At 34.9% G+C, this 17,833-nt stretch overlaps 2 protein-coding genes across 2 annotated transcripts; both read right to left on the bottom strand.

The window, feature by feature from the left end:
• Nucleotides 1-1,631: 1,631 nt before the first annotated feature.
• Nucleotides 1,632-8,674, bottom strand: LOC142520415 (uncharacterized). The gene is made up of 2 exons (XM_075623396.1): nt 6,038-8,674; nt 1,632-4,437 (listed from the first exon to the last, which is right to left on the bottom strand). Exons 1-2 carry the CDS (start codon nt 8,657-8,659, stop codon nt 1,741-1,743), a joined length of 5,319 nt encoding a protein of 1,772 aa, XP_075479511.1. The 5' UTR covers nt 8,660-8,674; the 3' UTR covers nt 1,632-1,740.
• A 209-nt stretch (nt 8,675-8,883) lies between these two features.
• Nucleotides 8,884-15,630, bottom strand: LOC142520514 (protein PLASTID TRANSCRIPTIONALLY ACTIVE 10). The gene is made up of 12 exons (XM_075623518.1): nt 14,828-15,630; nt 14,330-14,389; nt 14,148-14,177; nt 13,379-13,452; nt 12,925-13,006; nt 12,205-12,278; nt 11,984-12,050; nt 11,175-11,267; nt 10,486-10,662; nt 10,362-10,412; nt 9,782-9,933; nt 8,884-9,434 (listed from the first exon to the last, which is right to left on the bottom strand). The coding sequence occupies exons 1-12, from the start codon at nt 15,584-15,586 to the stop codon at nt 8,996-8,998; spliced, it is 2,058 nt and encodes a 685-aa protein (XP_075479633.1). The 5' UTR covers nt 15,587-15,630; the 3' UTR covers nt 8,884-8,995.
• Nucleotides 15,631-17,833: the final 2,203 nt, after the last annotated feature.

Below are 17,833 nucleotides of genomic sequence, written 5' to 3'. Positions count from 1 at the left end.
AGCAGAATCAATCCAAGACTCGTTAAAAAATAAAAAAATCAATATCTACGACCATACATCTCGTCCCGAATAAAAGAATTAGGTCGCAACATGAAAATTTAGAAAAAAACATTATTTCTAAAACAAAATGTAGCTACATGAAATGGTCTCTTACTTGCAGCGGTCGTGGTCAGCGGAGCGGTTGTCGTCATGGCTCATTTTCAAGCAACGTCACTTGCAATTGTTGGTAAGTGTGGGAAGGAGGTGGTGGTGCGGGTGATGATGGAAGAGGGCGACGTTCACGTGCCACGTTAGGGTGGTGACGTGTAGGAAGGAGAAGGGCTCGTCGACGTTGTCGTGTGACGTTTGGAGAATGGACGACTGAGGGTTTACGTCCTTGCAATGTATTTGTGAAATAGAATGTGAATTGTTGTTGATTTTGTCATTTTTTTTCGATGCTTTGTGAATATTATTATTTGATTCATCATGTTTTGCTATTTTTGTATTTGTATTATTCGTTAATGAAATTATTGTTATTTCTAAACTAATCATATAACTAATGGTGTGAATCTCCTTGGTGTGGACGATTTCTTTCTTAGGACAAGCAATGATAATAGAGTAAGTCTTTGTAACGATCTCACATATTTATATTTGTGAGACGGATCAACTTGTTCAATATTTGAAATGAAAAACAATGTTTTTGGCATAAAAAATAATACTTCCGATTGGTCGGTTCGAATTAGAAATTTGTCTCACAAAATTGATTTGTGAGAAGATCTTGTAGAAGTTTTGTGACGATTAATATGAAAATTTCACTTTTTAATGGCACAAATATATTACTATTAATTAATAAATATGAATTAAAAATTCTTAGACCGTTGATATCAATATGTGAGTTGATTGCGTATTCATTTTGTTCGTTTGATACATGGCACGCGCCTCTTGATCACTATATTATATGGGTTAATTATACTAGGCCCTGTGAAAAGTTTAAATAACATAAAATTCCTTAAAAAAATATTAATAGGATAAATATTTAATAGCTGTGTAAAAAATTCTCAAACAAAATTTTCACATTTACGAGGGGTTTTATTTATGTCTGATTTTTGAAAGCTTAAGCTTTGTAATAGAATTATTTTTACACATGTCGATTTTTCAGTATATTCGTATTCTTCCTTGCAATGTGAGTTACTCCTTTATTAAGTGTAGATAATTATGTCTACCAAATGTATATGTTAGCTTATGTTATATCGGAAGTGTTTCTTTCCAAATTTAAATATCATTAGATCATGTGGGTTCTTAATATTTTTATGGAAGCTAATATATATATTGATAATCCAAAAACTAACATTTTACAACATCATAACATGAGAAATACTTTAGATATAACATAAAATAATCCCAAATACAGTCAAATGTATGGAAGAATTCATCCTCCATTTAGGCAGATGATTTTTCCGCTGATTAATACCGTTAGAGGTTTACTTTTACATTGATACCATTTTCTCACATTTTCTTTGTACACAAATAAAAGTCACAATTGACACTTTACATACACTACTGAACTTACATTTAAAAACTGAAGATTTCTATTATTATTTTCAGTGGATCTTAATTTAGATTCCAACAAAAGTGAAACCAACAAATCCATCGATTAAAATGAGTGCATATCTCATCCTCTACTTTCTTGGATTACAAGTGGAGCAAAAATCTTTATTCCAAACAAACTCAAATTTCTTACAATTTCTTATTTCAAGCGCTTCAATAAAAATGATTCATATGCTCTGGATTGAAGAGACTAACTTGAAAAGCATAATTCCCATTTTCATGTTGTCGCTCCTGGATTCGCATTGCTGAATTCACTAATGATTCACGACACAACAGTAACTCAACAAGTAGAAGTGAATCTATATCTCCTATACCATGCGGAATCTCATCGATCAACCTAACATTCTCGAGAATCAAGGTTTCAAGGCTTGGGAGGTGGTCTTTTTCAACTTCCCACTTCACCAAATAATCTAACGAAGAATAAAAGTGCTTGAGTCGAAGAAATTGGCCTTCCATTGTCGTCCACTCGGAATTTCTTTCGATACCATTTTCTACTATCTTGAGCACTTGAAGATCTGGGAGAGATCCAATTATGTTCATATTTTCCCAAGGAAAAGGGACTTCTCGTAGAGTTAACTTCTTGAGACTGATTGGAAAAGCGTAGTTCCATATCAAAGAGAGATTGTGTAGACGGATAGAGACTTCTAATTCTTCAAGGTTTTGTAGACGAAAAAGATCGTTGAGATTAAAATCATAGTGATTATAATCGTACCCCTTATAAACAACCGTCAATTTCTTTAGATTCACGAGTATTTTGATAACATCTTCAGTAAATATGAAATTGATCACTACGCCAAGTGTTTGCAGATCACTTTTGTTGATGATTCCTATGTTAGAGGGATCCGATAAATAAAAGGGGTGGGTCATTATCAGATGCTTTAACTTCGGCGTCCTCAAAATTTCATAAGGTACTTGCAATTCTTTGAAGTAAAACACATCAGCAATTACAGTCTCGAGATTGGGAAGTTTGGATAGCGAGGCAAGAAACTGGTCGAGGTGTGAGTCAGTGCAGTCTAAGAAAAGAGAAATGTACCTTAAACTGACGAATGCTGAGATTACTCTTGATAAATCTAACCAAATCACACTGGGTGTATTCAAGACACTGAGGTGCCTAAATTTCGGAGAGAGCGTTGAAAAATTCCATCTCTCCATAATGTTTTCTGTCTGGTAGAAAATTGAACGCACGCTTGAGTCTTGTGTTTCCGATTCGTCTAAAATATGTGCGGAATGTGCACGGAGACGACTCTTTGGGTTTTCTATGTCATCATTCCAGACATTTCTTGTGGACGAGACATGATGAAAAAATCCATCTTCTTCAGCTTTTGTCATACAAATCTTCCTCAAGAGATCATGAATTCCAACGGCTACGAGTTCCCCATCTGGCCCTTTCTTGCTCACTAAGATCAGATTTCTATTCACAAGATCCTCCAAACATCCCTTCCCCACATCTTCCAAGCATTTAGACTGACTACTTGGTTTAAGAAATCCCTCTGCAACCCACAACATGATTAGCTCAGAAACAACAATTTCAGAATCTTCCGGAAAACCTGCGATGTAAAGGAAACATGGCTTTAATCGCAGAGGTAACCAATCATAACTCAAACATAGTATCTTTGAGCATTGCGCCGAGATTGTGGATTCTATTGAGCTTATATTTTCCAAAATGCTTTCCCAAGATTCCTCTTCCATCGTGTTTCCCGAAGAAAGTAGCAGTCCTGCAACGACCACGATCGTGAGCGGAAGTCCCTTGCAGTTTCTTGCAACCTCCTTCCCGAGTTCCACCAGGTGGAGAGGACAGGATTCTTTCCCGAAAATCTTTTCCTCAAGTAGTTTCCAACTTTGATCTTCATTCAAAAACTTCATTTGGTGGATCGGAGTACTGGATGATCCTGCATAAACTGCAACCTCTGATAGTCTCGTAGTTAACAAGATTCGACTTCCATTACCATCATCGGGAAATACCATCTTCAAATCATCCCAAGCCTCGGTAGTCCATATATCATCAATCACGATGAGATATCGCCTACCGATGAGATTTTGGTACACAAGTTTTGCCAATTGGGCTTCGCTCTCACCAGATCGTTCGTTACTATCGGTGGTGTATTTCTTGAAGGATTGAAGAAGCTGTAAAAGAGCATCTCTTCTTCGGTACTCTCCAGACACTGTAGTCCAAGCCAAGATGTCAAAATACTGAGAACGGAGTGAATCCTCGTAAGTTCTTCTTGCTAGAGTCGTCTTCCCGATTCCTCCCATCCCAACAATTGGGATAATTTGGAGTTTAGACGAATCTTCATACACACATTCTTTGATAGCATTCAGGTCATCATCAAATTCCACAACCTTGTTCACAGGGAATTCGACCGTGGATGAGGGATCGACGGGAGCAGAAAAAGTTCTGGATCGGAGATCTTCTGCTGTATCTCTGTTCTTCATCTTCGTTGTCTCGTCCCAGATAAAATCAATCCTTTCAAAAGCCATGTTCAAATCTCTATCCAAGCTCACCTCGTGATCACGATGAGCCTCGGAAGAACTCCAATCATCATGAGTTGTTGATACTGAACCCAGATACGAATCCATGAAATCCTGCGCTTCATATGCAGCGTTTCTGATTTCATTTCCCACACGATCATGTCTTCCACGATGCTTCCCCGAATAATCTTCCAAGAAAGTGACAATGGAATCAACTTTTTCATGAAGGGAAATGATTTTTTCTTTGTGAATGGGATCGATATGTTGTTCAAGATCCAAAATCCGGTGGAGTGATCTAACAAGTGAGAGAAGCGCAGCATAAGCTGCCATGGCCGGGGAGACAAAGATGGACCGAAAAGAGAGATACACGTTGTATTGTATCTATAGTAGTCTTTGTTTATCTAATAAATCACGTGGGAAACAGCTATTTATATTTTAAAAAAATATTTTAAATTTCATTACATACGAGGGTCTGTACACCTACCATATTTTATTGATTTTGTTTCTCTGTTTTTAATTCATTATTTCGAATTTATAATTTAATCCGTCGTTAATTTTCATAATTATAGTATACTAAATATAATCAAATCATATTATAATATATAATAATTTCAAAATGAGTATAATTCATCGCTAATTTGTTATGATATCATTTCTGTATGAATATAAATTAAATTAATTAAAAAAATTATATAAACATATAAAGCGCGTAAAAAGATGATAATACTTATAATGAGTGTGTATAGATTTTGAGTGTGTTTAGATTTACCCCTACGACAAAAATTTGTGTGAGACGGTCTCACGGGTCGTATTTTGGGAAACAGATCTTTATTTGGATAATCAATGAAAAGATATTACTTTTTATGCTAAGAATATTACTTTTTATTGTGAATATTGATAGGATTGATCCGTTTCACATGTTAGGATACGTGCGTGATAGTCACTCTACCCGTATATGAATAGAAGCTTCGTTCCCCACGATGGACAGTCAAATGTATTGACATAAAATAATGGAAACAAAATCAATAATTGTGTCAGCTGTTACCCATTTATATTTAAAAAAAATTAAATAAAAAATTGTTCAAATTAATATATACAACACATCTCTCATTTTGCGAAAAAATTTATATGAGAGTATCTCACGATACGGATTTTATTTTTTAATTAATATTCACAAAAAAGAAAAAAATTCTTTTAAAAAAAGTAGTCCAAGATATAGAGTTCAAAATGGATCGTGACGTAATATTGTAGAATCAATTGTGGAAGCTTATATTTTATTTTTTAATTAATATTCACCAAAGATAAAAGTTCTTTTAAAAAAATTAGTCCAAGATATAGAGCTCAAAAAGGATCGTGACGTAAAAATGTAGTTTTTTTATCTTTTTATTTTGTCTTCTCTTTTTATTTATCTGATATATGTTAAATCTTAGTTTCTTATCTGTTTTTTGTTCACCATATGTTCAAGTTGGCCAGGCAAGTAAATCTTACAAATTTGGATATCCAAGGATACTTTATTATTCTAGTATTCCCCAAGTTTGTTATATTACTTACCAATATCAAATATTTGTCATCAAAAGTCCATTTTCATATATGTTTTTCAATCATTTGTGATGTTCATTCAGGAACAGCAATTGCGATATTGACCTTCATAATCTTGATTGACATGTCAGTGATTACGTATCATCTTTCGCAGCTAAATGAGACTACATTTTGATTTTTCAGTTGTCAAACACTTCTTTGGAGAACAAGAGAATTTTGCTGGATGGAACCACAAAACAATGATTTCTTTGATCGAACTTTGATCGAGATAAACATATCTGATGTCACTTATAAGGATCAGCAACAATGTTTAGAGGTGAAAAAACATCTAAAAAAAATTTATCTGAAAACTATTTTATGCTCGACACTGTTGTTAGCAGCAATGAGCTAATTTTGATCTCCTAAATGCAGAAGAAAACTTTTGGAGTAAGTGCGGATCCTAATTTCCAAGATCGTATTCATCAGAATCATTTGCGCAAACTTGAAAACCATAGTTTCCATTTTCATGTTGTTGATCCTGAATCCGCTTTGCTGAATTCACCAATGATTCCGGACAATGTTGTAACTCGATGAGTTGAAGTGAATCAATCTCTCCTATTCCACGAGGAATTTCGTCAATCTGTACGTGCCGGAGAATCAAGATTTCAAGGCTTGGGAAATGCTCTTTTTCCACTTCCCATTTCACCAGATAGTCTAACGAAGAACGAAAGTATTTGAGTCGAAGAAATTGGCCTTCCATCGGCGTCCAATCAGAAAATTTAGTGACTTTTATCCTCATCATATGGAGCACTTGAAGATTTGGCAGTGACCCAATTATGGTCATATTTTCCCAAGGCAAAGGAACTCCATCCAAATCTAACTTCTTAAGACTTGTTGGAAAAGCATGGTTCCATATCATCGAGGATTTATGCCATTGGCGCACGAAAACATGTAGTTCTTCAAGATTTTGTAGACGGCAAAGATTGTTGAGATTAAAAGAATAGCATGTACAAAACCACTTCTCAAACACAACTTTCAGTTTCTTTAGATTCACAAGTATTTCGATGCTCTTTTCGGTAAATATGAAATTGACCACTGTGTCAAGTGTTCGGAGATCACTTCCGCCAATGACTTCCCTATCAGAGGGAGATGATAAACAAAAGGTGGTATTCATGATTAGATGTCTTAACTTCCGCATATGCCAAATTTCATATGGTATTTGCAATGAACTGTTTTGGCTAACGCAAGGTACATGAGCAATTATAGTCTGGAGATTGCCTAGTTTGGATATTGAGGTTGGAAATCCACCATTGGATGATGTATGGTTTAAGGTAAAAGCAATATACCTTAAATTGATAAATGTTGATATTACATCTGAGAAATTTGGCAGTGATACTCTAGGTGCATGCAAGATACGGAGGCGCCTACAACTTTGATATAATCTCAATTCAAAATTTCTTTCGGAGAAAATGAAAACTGAACATGAGCTTGGATCTTGTATTGGCCATGTCCGAAAACTCTGCCCGCAATCAATAGCGAGGCGGCGATTTGGATTCTCTGTGTCGTCTTTTCTGCCACTCCTTTTCGATGAGACGTGATGAAGAAACCCCTCTTCTTCAGCTTTAGTCATACAAATCTCCCTCAGCATATCATGGATTCCAACAGTTTTGAGTTTTCCATCCTGCCATTTCTTGCCCACTAAGATCAAACTTCTATTCACAAGATCCTCCAAATAACATTCTCCCACGTCTTCCAAGCATTTAGACTGATCACCTGGCTTAAGAAATCCCTCAGCAACCCACAACATGATTAACTTAGAAACGTCAATTTCAAAATCTTCTGGATAAGCAGCAAAGTAAAGGAAACATGGCTTTAGTCGAAGAGGCAACAGATCATAACTCAAACATAGTATCTTTGAGCAGTGCAACACAATTGTGGGTTCTGTCGAACTTATATTTTCCAAAATATTTTCCCACGATTCTTCTTTTGGCATGCCACCGGTAGAAAGGAGCATCCCTCCAACTACCACAATGGTGAGTGGAAGTCCCCCACAACTTCTGGCAATCTTCTTCCCTATTTCCACTAATTGGGAAGGACAAGATTCTTGTGCAAAAACCCTGTACTGAAGTAGTTTCCAACTTTGATCATCATTCAGAAAGTTCAATTGGTGAAAAGTACCAGAACATCCTGCATGAACAGCAACATCTGCTAGTCTGGTAGTTAACAAGACCCGACTTCCACTACCATCGTCGGGAAATATCATCTTCAAATCATCCCATGCCTTGGTACTCCACATATCATCAATCACAATGAGATAGCGCCTACCTATGAGATTTTGGTACACTAGTTTTGCTAATTGGGCATCGCTCTCATCAGATTGTTCGATATCGACGTCCTTCAAGTACCGAAGAAGCTGCAAAAGAATCTCTCTTCTTTGATATTCTGCGGACATTATAATCCAAGCGCAGATATCAAAATACTGAGCAAGCAACGAATCCTCGTAAGCTTTTCTAGCCAGCGTAGTCTTCCCGATTCCTCCCATCCCAACAATTGGAATAACTTGGAGCTTAGCTGAATCTTCATATAAATGTTCTTTGATTGCATTCATGTCATCCTCTAACCCCACAACCATGCTTCCGGCAGTGATTTTTGTTGTGGATGGACGATAGACAGGAGAAGAACCAGTAATCTTCCGATGATTTTCCGATGTGTCCATATCCTGCATCTTCATCGCCTCTTCCCAGATGAAATCAATCTTTTCTAGCACCTTGTTTAGATCTTTGTCAACGCCCACCTCGTCCCAAGTCTCTGAAGAACTTGAATCGACACTAGGTGTTGATACCGAACACAGATACCGATCCATGATATCTTGAGCTTCATATGTGGCTTCTCTGGTTCGACTTCCGACACGATCGACTGTCCCATAATGCTTCTCTGGATTATCTTCGAGGAAATTTACTATGAAGTTGACCTTTTCAAGGAGGGAAACAATTTTTTCTACGTAAAGAGAACTGTTATCGCGATCGAGATCCAGAATCTGATGCAGTGTTCTGGCAAGCGAAAGCAGCGAAGCATAAGCGGCCATGTTCGATCTTACTATAATATTTCGAGCTTTGATATTCTTCACCAAATTGTAAATATATTTGTTTTGGCTTTATTTATTAAAACACGTCGAGTAAACTATACTTTTGAGTTTTAACATTTTAAGAAAAAAATTTAATTTTCCATTTTGGTTTAATTATATTTTATATTTTTTCCTTACATTCAAATTTTAATATTATGAACAAGAAATTGTAATTGTGAGGTATATAAAAAATTTATAGGTATTGTGTAAATATAAACTTAATTCAAACATGACCGAATATATATATAATTTTCAAACACGGATATTCCAACATGGACTTCTTGATCTGAAACTAAATTAATCCTCAAAGATGCCTTCATCCGACAATCTTAAAGATTCGGTGCCATTAACATGAGGCTGGTTGGCTGCATTCTCAGTTGGCAACCCGAAAATACTGTAATCAAAGTCGTCGTCGTCGTCGTCGTCCTCGCCGCTATCCTCTTCTGAGGAATCATCTTCTTCATTTTGTTTTTGGCCGATTCCGAGAGCCTCCCTCTGCATCCTCTGTTTGATGGCATCTTCATACGACATTTCGTACCAAACGGTACCCTTTCCAACTATGGATTTGTTATGTGCATCTGTCATGCGTTCTTGCCTACTCTTTTCGGAATTCTTAGGCTCACCCCAGTAGTCATAACGATACAATGGATTATCAGGGTCGTATTGGTCTTTTCCCAACAAGCTTGGATCAACATTTCTACCAGGCTCTTCCAATGGAAGCCCAAGTGCCTGACGGCTGCAAGATATTTCTAGATAATTAGTGCCACCGTTGGAAAAAAAAATAGAGCATACTCAGCAATTACGAAAAAAAGCATGCTTCTTTATATTGACTTATAGGAGGACTAGTGATTTATATCTGTTGACGCCCAACCATGAATTAAATTCAAAGTTTTAGCCGAACAAAAGAAAATGACGAACAAGAGCCGAATTTTGGGCTATGAAAAGCTACAACAGAAAGACATCAACAGGTATTGGCTATCTTATAAAAGCTTTAGAGACTGCAGAAGGAATTGGGGTCGTAATAGGTGGATAATCCAACTAAAACATGGTATTGCTAAAAATAATAGGATTAATGAAATATACCAGCTTATGTCTCGTAGAAGAGCTTCTCTTTCTTCAAAAGATCGGCGCCAATGAATAAGGTCATATTCATCCATTTCCTCATTTCGCCTCAGCTTAGTGATTTTGTATGTCTCTCCCCTTTTTTCAGCTTCTTTCCTAAGTTTGTTATGGAGCTGAAATAAAGCATAAACAAGTATCAGGCTACAAGGCACTATTTTTCCTAACTTGAAAACTTTTAGAAGGCCTAATTGCAAATAGTCATTTTAGATTTGATTAGTAGATAATGTCTGAAAACTTCTAAAACAAGCATGCCAAGAGTCCCCATGATCAAAAGTTTCATTTGTTCCGAAGTACTAAAGATAACTCCTAAGAGCACTAAAATGAACAAATGTTCCACACTTCGCCCATAAAGTAATTGGTAGTTCCTTCCAAACATTTGCCCAAGTTGATTACACAACAAATGAGTCGTATAACTTTGCAGAATCTGTTTCATGCATCTTGATCACTTAAGAGGACAGAAAAGAGCAGTGAATAAGACAGAAAGCTCCCCTATTAAGAATATCAACATGAAACAGACTGCAACGCGAAACAGACTGCATACCTGACGTTCGGCAAGCGCAGCTTCCAAATCAAGTTCTGTTACGCTTATCCTCTGCCATAATTAGGAGCAATGTCATATAATCCTTGGACGGAACAGCTACAAAAATAAAAGGAAAAATAATTACCAGAGTCATTCTGGGGATGAGGGATTTCTTATGATAAGCTTTGCCATACTCAACACGGTTCTCTTCGGTAATTTCTTCCTCATCGGTCAACTCTGATAACTTTTTGCCTTTATATTTATCAGGATTGACCACCATGTCATCCAAAATCATTTGTTCAGCATTATGTATTTGCCATAGCTACACAATAAGGGAGAACTCAATAAATATGGTGATTTTTTAAATTAATTAAATTAGAGACAGCAAAATCAAAAGTTCTAGGAAGTTTTTCTGCCAATGTACTTATTAGAAATTCTTAGAGTACAGACATCTCAAACATTTTACCTCTTTACTGAAATATCTTAAACTTGGAATGATTGCATTAACATTCCCAGGCGAATAATTAAAATGACTCTCCATCGGTGTTAGATAATCACCGCGGAAGATAAAAATGTAATATTGAAAAGAAATTGATGATGTCTCTGTCAGTCTACCGGTACAATGAGAGTGAATGCATATTAGCCTTATATAATAAGGATTGTCATAACTAGTAAAGCTCGGAGCTACGTTTCTGTGATTAGATCAAACTCCTGAGCTGATGCATTTTATCCTTGAAATTATAATCTGTGGCTGAAGGCAGGAACATATAAGCCTTGCAAAAAAATTGATTAGGTGATATTTTCACAGTTAAATAAATGTCTAGATAAGGATACCTTATCAACATATGGGTGATTTGATAACAGAGGTTCCTCCTCTACTTTGATTCCAGGGTCTTTTCTAGGAATAGGAGCGCGTCCACAATCCCGCTGGATACAAGGAGAATTTATAACCATAAAGTCGAAAGCATGCAAACCAAAACATAGAAATTTGTTGTAGAGTCAATTAGTAATATCTTTTGGGCATAACAAATCAAACAGAACATAGAAATTGAGCAGAGGAGACACTCTACAGCTTTCATCTTACAAAATAAATCCTAGTGCAGTTCATCCTTAAAAGTTAAAATCGGATCTCAGGGGTATTAATATGTAAATTAGTAGCGATTTGTAACCACATTAACCACAACTAATGAATAAAATACATACTGTGTGTCTAGAATCATCAAAAGTGAATGTTTATAATCTAATTTGTGGATAAAAAAATTTATTTCCCATCGAAGTTAGAAATTCTATAGTAGAATATTATTTTCTGATAACTTTTTCTTCGGTAACAATTCTCTAAATTAATCAATTGTAATCTTTTAATCTTTTATTCAGTTCGGAGTTATTTTTAATATCTATATTTGGAGTTTCAAATTTACAATGTGGAATATTCTCCCATTAAAGAAATAGAAAGAAAATAAGTGTGCAAAATACTAAATTACCACCATTCACAGGCTTTGCTTGAAATGGAGGTTAATTTCGAGATATATGTTTGGCTTCTAAGAGAACTTTTATAGGATACTCTCCTTCAGTAAATAGGCAGATGTATGATCTCGGCAAAAGCAAAACTGAAGTACCACGTTTTGCGGAAAATAATAACTCACTCGTAACTCATCTGGATTAGTATCCTCATCACGATGAAATATTGGAGGGAACTCGAATCGATTGAAGCTGAAACAACATCATAAGAACAAAATCAAACGTGCATTAATAATTTTAGCTAGCGCAAAAATTGCAAGATTTGGAATATTCATGAGCATTGGAGCTATACTAGAAGACCTAATATCCCAAGAACTGATTGATTTAGAAGCATGGGATGACATACATAAGGTGATCTATATTTGGATACACGAAGCGCATCTCTATAGGAAACCGATAGCGGTAAGGATCTCGTTTTGCCTGCAAGGAGGATATTATACATTAGATCAAATGTGCATGCATAATTAAGGAAGGCTGGCAGTCCAGAAGAAAAAGAGCAAACTAAAAGCCATGGACATTGTTCAACCAGCTTATGATTTGATTATCTCTGCCTATTTCTAAAAAAGTTCACAGCTAAACTAGTGTGCATTCATTTCTTGGATAACATGAAGTTAAAATCATAATCAAATACTGCATGATTCTGTTAACATGTACGACTTCAATAAAAAATCATTGGAGACTGCTATGAAGGTAGCTTGTGAAGATTCAAAAGTAAATCAAGAATCTTCCTTTGATACCTCTAGAACCTTCTTCCAGATCGCTGCACGATATTGATTGTTTTGGCAGTTCATAAGTTCTCCATTGTCATATGACCAATCTTCAAAGATGTATCACATCTTACAAATAATATCCCCATTCCTACATCGCAGTTTTATCTATAACTTTCCCAAATTATTTTATTTTTTACCAACTTCGTTCGCCACAATCCCTTGCTTAGTTTTGGAAAGGGAAACAAAAATCCCCTTCCTTGTGTAGCATAGATATTGAAAGGAAGAGTGAAATCAAAGACCAAAATATGGCCAAACTTATAAAAAGATAAAAACAGGTCACAACCACACAAACTCACCAATATTTCAACAATGACGTGCATACCAACTTTGATCTGATGGCGGATCCAATACCAGTCATTTCGTTTTATAGGAACCCACCTGGCATGCATTAAAGCACATCACTGTCAAATCATACAAAAAAACGTTTTTTTAAAAAAAGCTTTTTTAAAAAAATTAAATTAATATATGGATTTTTTGCAAAAAAAATTTTAATATGTTTGCATGCATCATGTAGAGGCACTAGTAATCAAGTATATGAGACCATGCACGTCTTTAAAATGGTAAAAGAAAAACACATGTAAATTCAACATAAAACAGAGTATTTGTTTGCTAAAAAACAGAGTATTTGTTTATATCTTTAAAATTATTCAAAAAAATCACGAAAATCAATTCAAAACAGAGTATTGGTAAAATAAACTAGTAGCGAATTTCAAGAATCAAAATAAAAAGGACGCAATAGATAGTCAATACCCATCATGGACGCCACCTATGTCAACAAATGCTCCTTGATAAAGATGTAATGCAGTTACTTTACCTGCACATATCTAAAAAGAAATCGACATAGCCGACATGTAATTCAAAGACAACTTAAAACTGTATATCTTTCAATAAAGTTATATCTCAAACTAATTATGTAAATCTTTCAACAAATAAAACAAGTGAATATTTAATGTTATTATAACAAATGAAAGTGCAGGATAACTGACCAAATATTTACAATTGTCTAATTTAGAGTGCCAAATGCAGCCAGAGCTAACATAACATGACCTTAGATCAATTGAGTGCATAAAGTGTGTCAGTGCACACACGTATAAAACCAAGAAAACAAGCATAGAGGGTATCATAATTCATTTGCAACTAACACGAAATTATATATATATAAATATGGGATTGAAGAATGTAAGAAGACTAGGCAATAAAATCTTTAAATTAATGTTCAGCAAGGATAACAAAGCAAATATTAAGACAAAATAGAGGTATGGCCGTATGGGATTAAAAACTCATAGGAACTTGTGTGGCCACCAGCCATAAGGAACACAGTTGACATCGGCATAGCAATTTAAGTCATTTATGTATTTCATGATATAGAGATGTCAAATGTCTGAAAAATATGTGCATATCAAACCGGAATGAAGAGCAAATCAATTAACATGGAAGCATGAGACATTGAGACAGTTAGAAATTTATACAGCAAAAGAAAAGATGTGAAGACCGAAGAGTAACATTGTTTATCACTTACTTGTCCCGGGTAATAGAATGGAAGTTCATACTGCAAGGCAGAAACAAATCAGAGGAAAATGAAGTGTCAGTTCATATAATAATCATGCAAATTTATTTCAAGACAGTTTAATTTCTTAACCACATATCCCAGAGAGATCCATATTGAAAGAAAAGGATTGAGAAAGCACAGAAGCAACTTACCATTTCCTCTTTGTAATCCTTTCCCCGTTTTCTCCTACCAGGATAATAATCTTGATCATGCTGCACCAAAATCCTCTTTGTGAGTTTACTATATGGTAGAATACTAAAAAGTTTACTGCCACAAATTTTCCAACTTGGTGTACTGGTATCTCACTCTTAACCCAATTCTATCTACCATAGACAACCAATTTTAGACCACTGAACGGATGAGCAGAAGTTCAAATGCAACTAAACGCTTTTGGAAAAAAAAAAAGGAAAATATTCAATATCACGAGTACCTTAATAACCGAATCAATGTTAACATATCCATACCAAAAAATTAAATGACTATTAAAGTAAACTCTACACATAAGCCTACAATCAGAGAATAGTTATCAAATATAACAGTAAACTATACTAATTTATACTCTGATCGAATCCCTGGTTGCAAAAAACAAAATGACAGTAAGCACTAAGACAACTAATCATATGGCCACAATTCCGAGTTCTGAAATTAACCTTGTAAGATTCCTCCTCCAGCCGATCCCTATTAGCCTCCACCCACTCATTATATTGCTTCAAGAACAAATTGTATCTATCCGAGCACATGCCCCCTGCCTCCTTCTCCACCATATCCTCCAGTGCCTCCAGCTTCTCATGGTCCACTCTCACCGCTGAGTAGAACTTATGCGCCCCACGAATAAACTCCAACTCCTTCTTGTTCACCTTCCACCCTCTCGGTGGCCAATCCCTGGGAGGCACCTGGGCTAACAACAATGGCCCAGACCACAAAGTCTTCAAAGGCTCCGGAATTTCACCCTTGATTTCAAACTGCTTCGCGTAATACTCATCCTCCGTGAGTCCCATTTCGGCGATTTTCTTTCTCCGATACTTCGGACTCAGCATCCTAAATGCCTCGATTGCTTCGGGAGACTTGAGTGGCACTTCTTCCCCTTCATTGAGAGACTTCCTAGCAAAATCAGCTTCCGGGGTGAGGATTTCTTCCCACGGCGCCCATCCCCTTTCAACCCAGTTCCTCCTTCGAGCTTCGTCTTCGGACTCTTTCTCCTTGGGGCCATAAGCTGCGAGAAAAGCATCATCATCACCGACCGGGTACTCGTCGGGCGAGTAGGAGCGGACGAGAAAGTGCGGAGGAAGATGGGTTTGGAAGGGTTTGTTGGGGCGGAGGAATTTATCGAAGATTTTGGGTTTAAGGAGAGATTTCGAAGGGAGTGGAGTGCAGATGGTGAAGAAGGGTGGATTTTGAAGAGCTTGCATTTCGGGGTTTTGCGGACAAACCTTGAACTCAAGGGTTTATGTGTAGAAGTGGATAAGGTTAGTTTGATCAGTTAAACGGTTAAATGTAAATCCATTTTCTCCCCACAAATTGTTAATTGAAAATAATAATAATAATAATAATAATAATAATAATAAAATCAATTAAATAGTTACTTTTTCGGTCGATAAAATATTCGATTATAATTGAGTCTCGAATTTAAAATCTCATACTAAATTTACTAACTTCGCATCATATTGATTATAAGTTATCGGAAATAGTTACGTTTTGAATTATTAATTTTTATTTTCATATCATGTCCATATTTACAATAAAAATTAATATATTTGACATAAAAAGTAATATTTTTTCGTTGATTACCCAAATAGAATATATGTTTCACAAAATTGATCGTGAGATCGTCTCACATGAGTTTTTTGTTAATTTTTTTTTAAAAAAAATGTAGTTTGTTTATTTTTTATTAAATTTTTTGGGGAAGAAATGTTGTAGTATGTTGAATTTCAATTCCACTTTCTCTCTTCTCATTAAACTTTGGATTTCAAAATTATTTATTTGTAATTCTAATTTGGATGGATTCATGCAAATTTTGGGAAAAAATTACGAACAAAATCAACTTTTTAAATTTCTAATAAACATTTTGCTACTGGTAAACATTGTTCCTTAGTACAATAAATTTTTTAAAATATTTTAGAACTGTATATTTTCATCTATATTTCTGTAATAATCTAATATAAATTTGTCAACTCAAAAAATATATATAATATGCATTTATTACACATCACTTTAATGTGGAAAATAATGCGTGCAAAAAGTATTAGCTTGAGCAATATTGAATGATCATATAGTTTTATTAAAAAAACATTTATCATTACTTTTTAGTTTTTGTTTGAATAGATCTCTTGTGAGACGGTCTTACGAATTTTTATCTGTTAGACGGTTTAACCCTACCAATATTCACAATAAAAAGTAATATTCTTAACATAAAAAATAATATTTTTTATGGATGATCAAATAAGAGATATGCCTCACAAAATACGACCTGTGAGACCGTCTCACACAAGTTTTTGCCTTTTTATTCTTAATTGATCGTGAAATATATTGGATGTATTACGCATTAATAGGAAATATTTGATTGTAAATTGTATAGGTGTTTGATATTCAACATCGATTTGTATTAGATTATTAAGAGTTGTATATGTGAATTTGGATAATTTTCACTTTTAAGTTAGCTTTTGAGGTGTAATTATGCTCAAATTCATGCTCTCAACAAAAATTATTAAAAGTGAAATGTCATATTATAATCACTTAATAAAAAAATAGCACTACATGACTCATAGGACGATACAACAAAAGATAGAATGGTAAAATGAAAGATGGTGATGATATAATTATTATTTTTTAGCTCTGATTATCATAAAATTTGAATCAAACACAAGATATGTAAGGATGTCGTATCTAATCATTCACACTCAAAAGACACAAAAATCATTTTTTTATTTGTTGAACAAGTAAACTATTCCTAGGTAATGGTAACACCATAAAATCCCAAATTGGGTGTCGCATGATTTACTTCATTCATATGACATTTAGATTTGATTGCCTAAACACAAAAAATTTAAACATCCGATTTTCATTGAGAGCGAGAAAACGGTACACTAACAATCATCATCTTGATCGCATCTTATTTAAGAATTTATTTTATTTAATTTAATTTATTTAGTCTATTAGTAAGTTTGTACGGAATATTTATAATAAGTTGTCGTCAGTTTTTACCTTCTACGTTTGTTTGATGACAAAAACTTGCGTGAGACTGTCTCACGGGTCGTATTTTGTGAGACGGATATCTTATTTGGGTCGTCTATGAAAAAGTATTACTTTTTATGTTAAAAATATTACTTTTTATTGTGACTATTGATAGGATTGAGCCGTCTCACAGATAAAGATTCGTGAGACCGTCTCACAAGAGATCTACTCTTATTTGATTTTGTAAAACTCTATCGTAATTTATTAATATTTTGTATGATTCGTTTCCGCTAATAAAATTTGTAATAGTTTTTAATGATTTATTATTGCCTACAATACTTCAAAATGAACAAAATTCTCACACTTTGTATTATTAGAAAATGTGGCATTCTTCATGGGTTATGGACCCCAAATAAAGTGCCACGAATTCAATCAGTCATTGCTTTTACTATATTATTAAGTGTGAAAACATGATAATAATTAGC

This window comes from Primulina tabacum, chromosome 12, assembly GCF_025594145.1.
Source record: "Primulina tabacum isolate GXHZ01 chromosome 12, ASM2559414v2, whole genome shotgun sequence".
Taxonomy (NCBI): Eukaryota; Viridiplantae; Streptophyta; class Magnoliopsida; order Lamiales; family Gesneriaceae; genus Primulina; species Primulina tabacum.
This window is presented reverse-complemented; position numbering and strand designations above follow the sequence as displayed.

Coding starts and splice junctions, on each gene's coding strand:
- LOC142520415 (XM_075623396.1), bottom strand. CDS start 8,659: ATGGCCGCTTATGCTTCGCTGCTTTCGCTTGCCAGAACACTGCATCAG. Junction 4,438..6,037: donor ATGAATACGATCTTGGAAAT/TAGGATCCGCAC, acceptor AGACTACTATAG/ATACAATACAACGTGTATCT.
- LOC142520514 (XM_075623518.1), bottom strand. CDS start 15,586: ATGCAAGCTCTTCAAAATCCACCCTTCTTCACCATCTGCACTCCACTC. Junction 14,390..14,827: donor TGGAGGAGGAATCTTACAAG/GTTAATTTCAGA, acceptor ATTTTGGTGCAG/CATGATCAAGATTATTATCC. Junction 9,435..9,781: donor CTTCTACGAGACATAAGCTG/GTATATTTCATT, acceptor AATATCTTGCAG/CCGTCAGGCACTTGGGCTTC.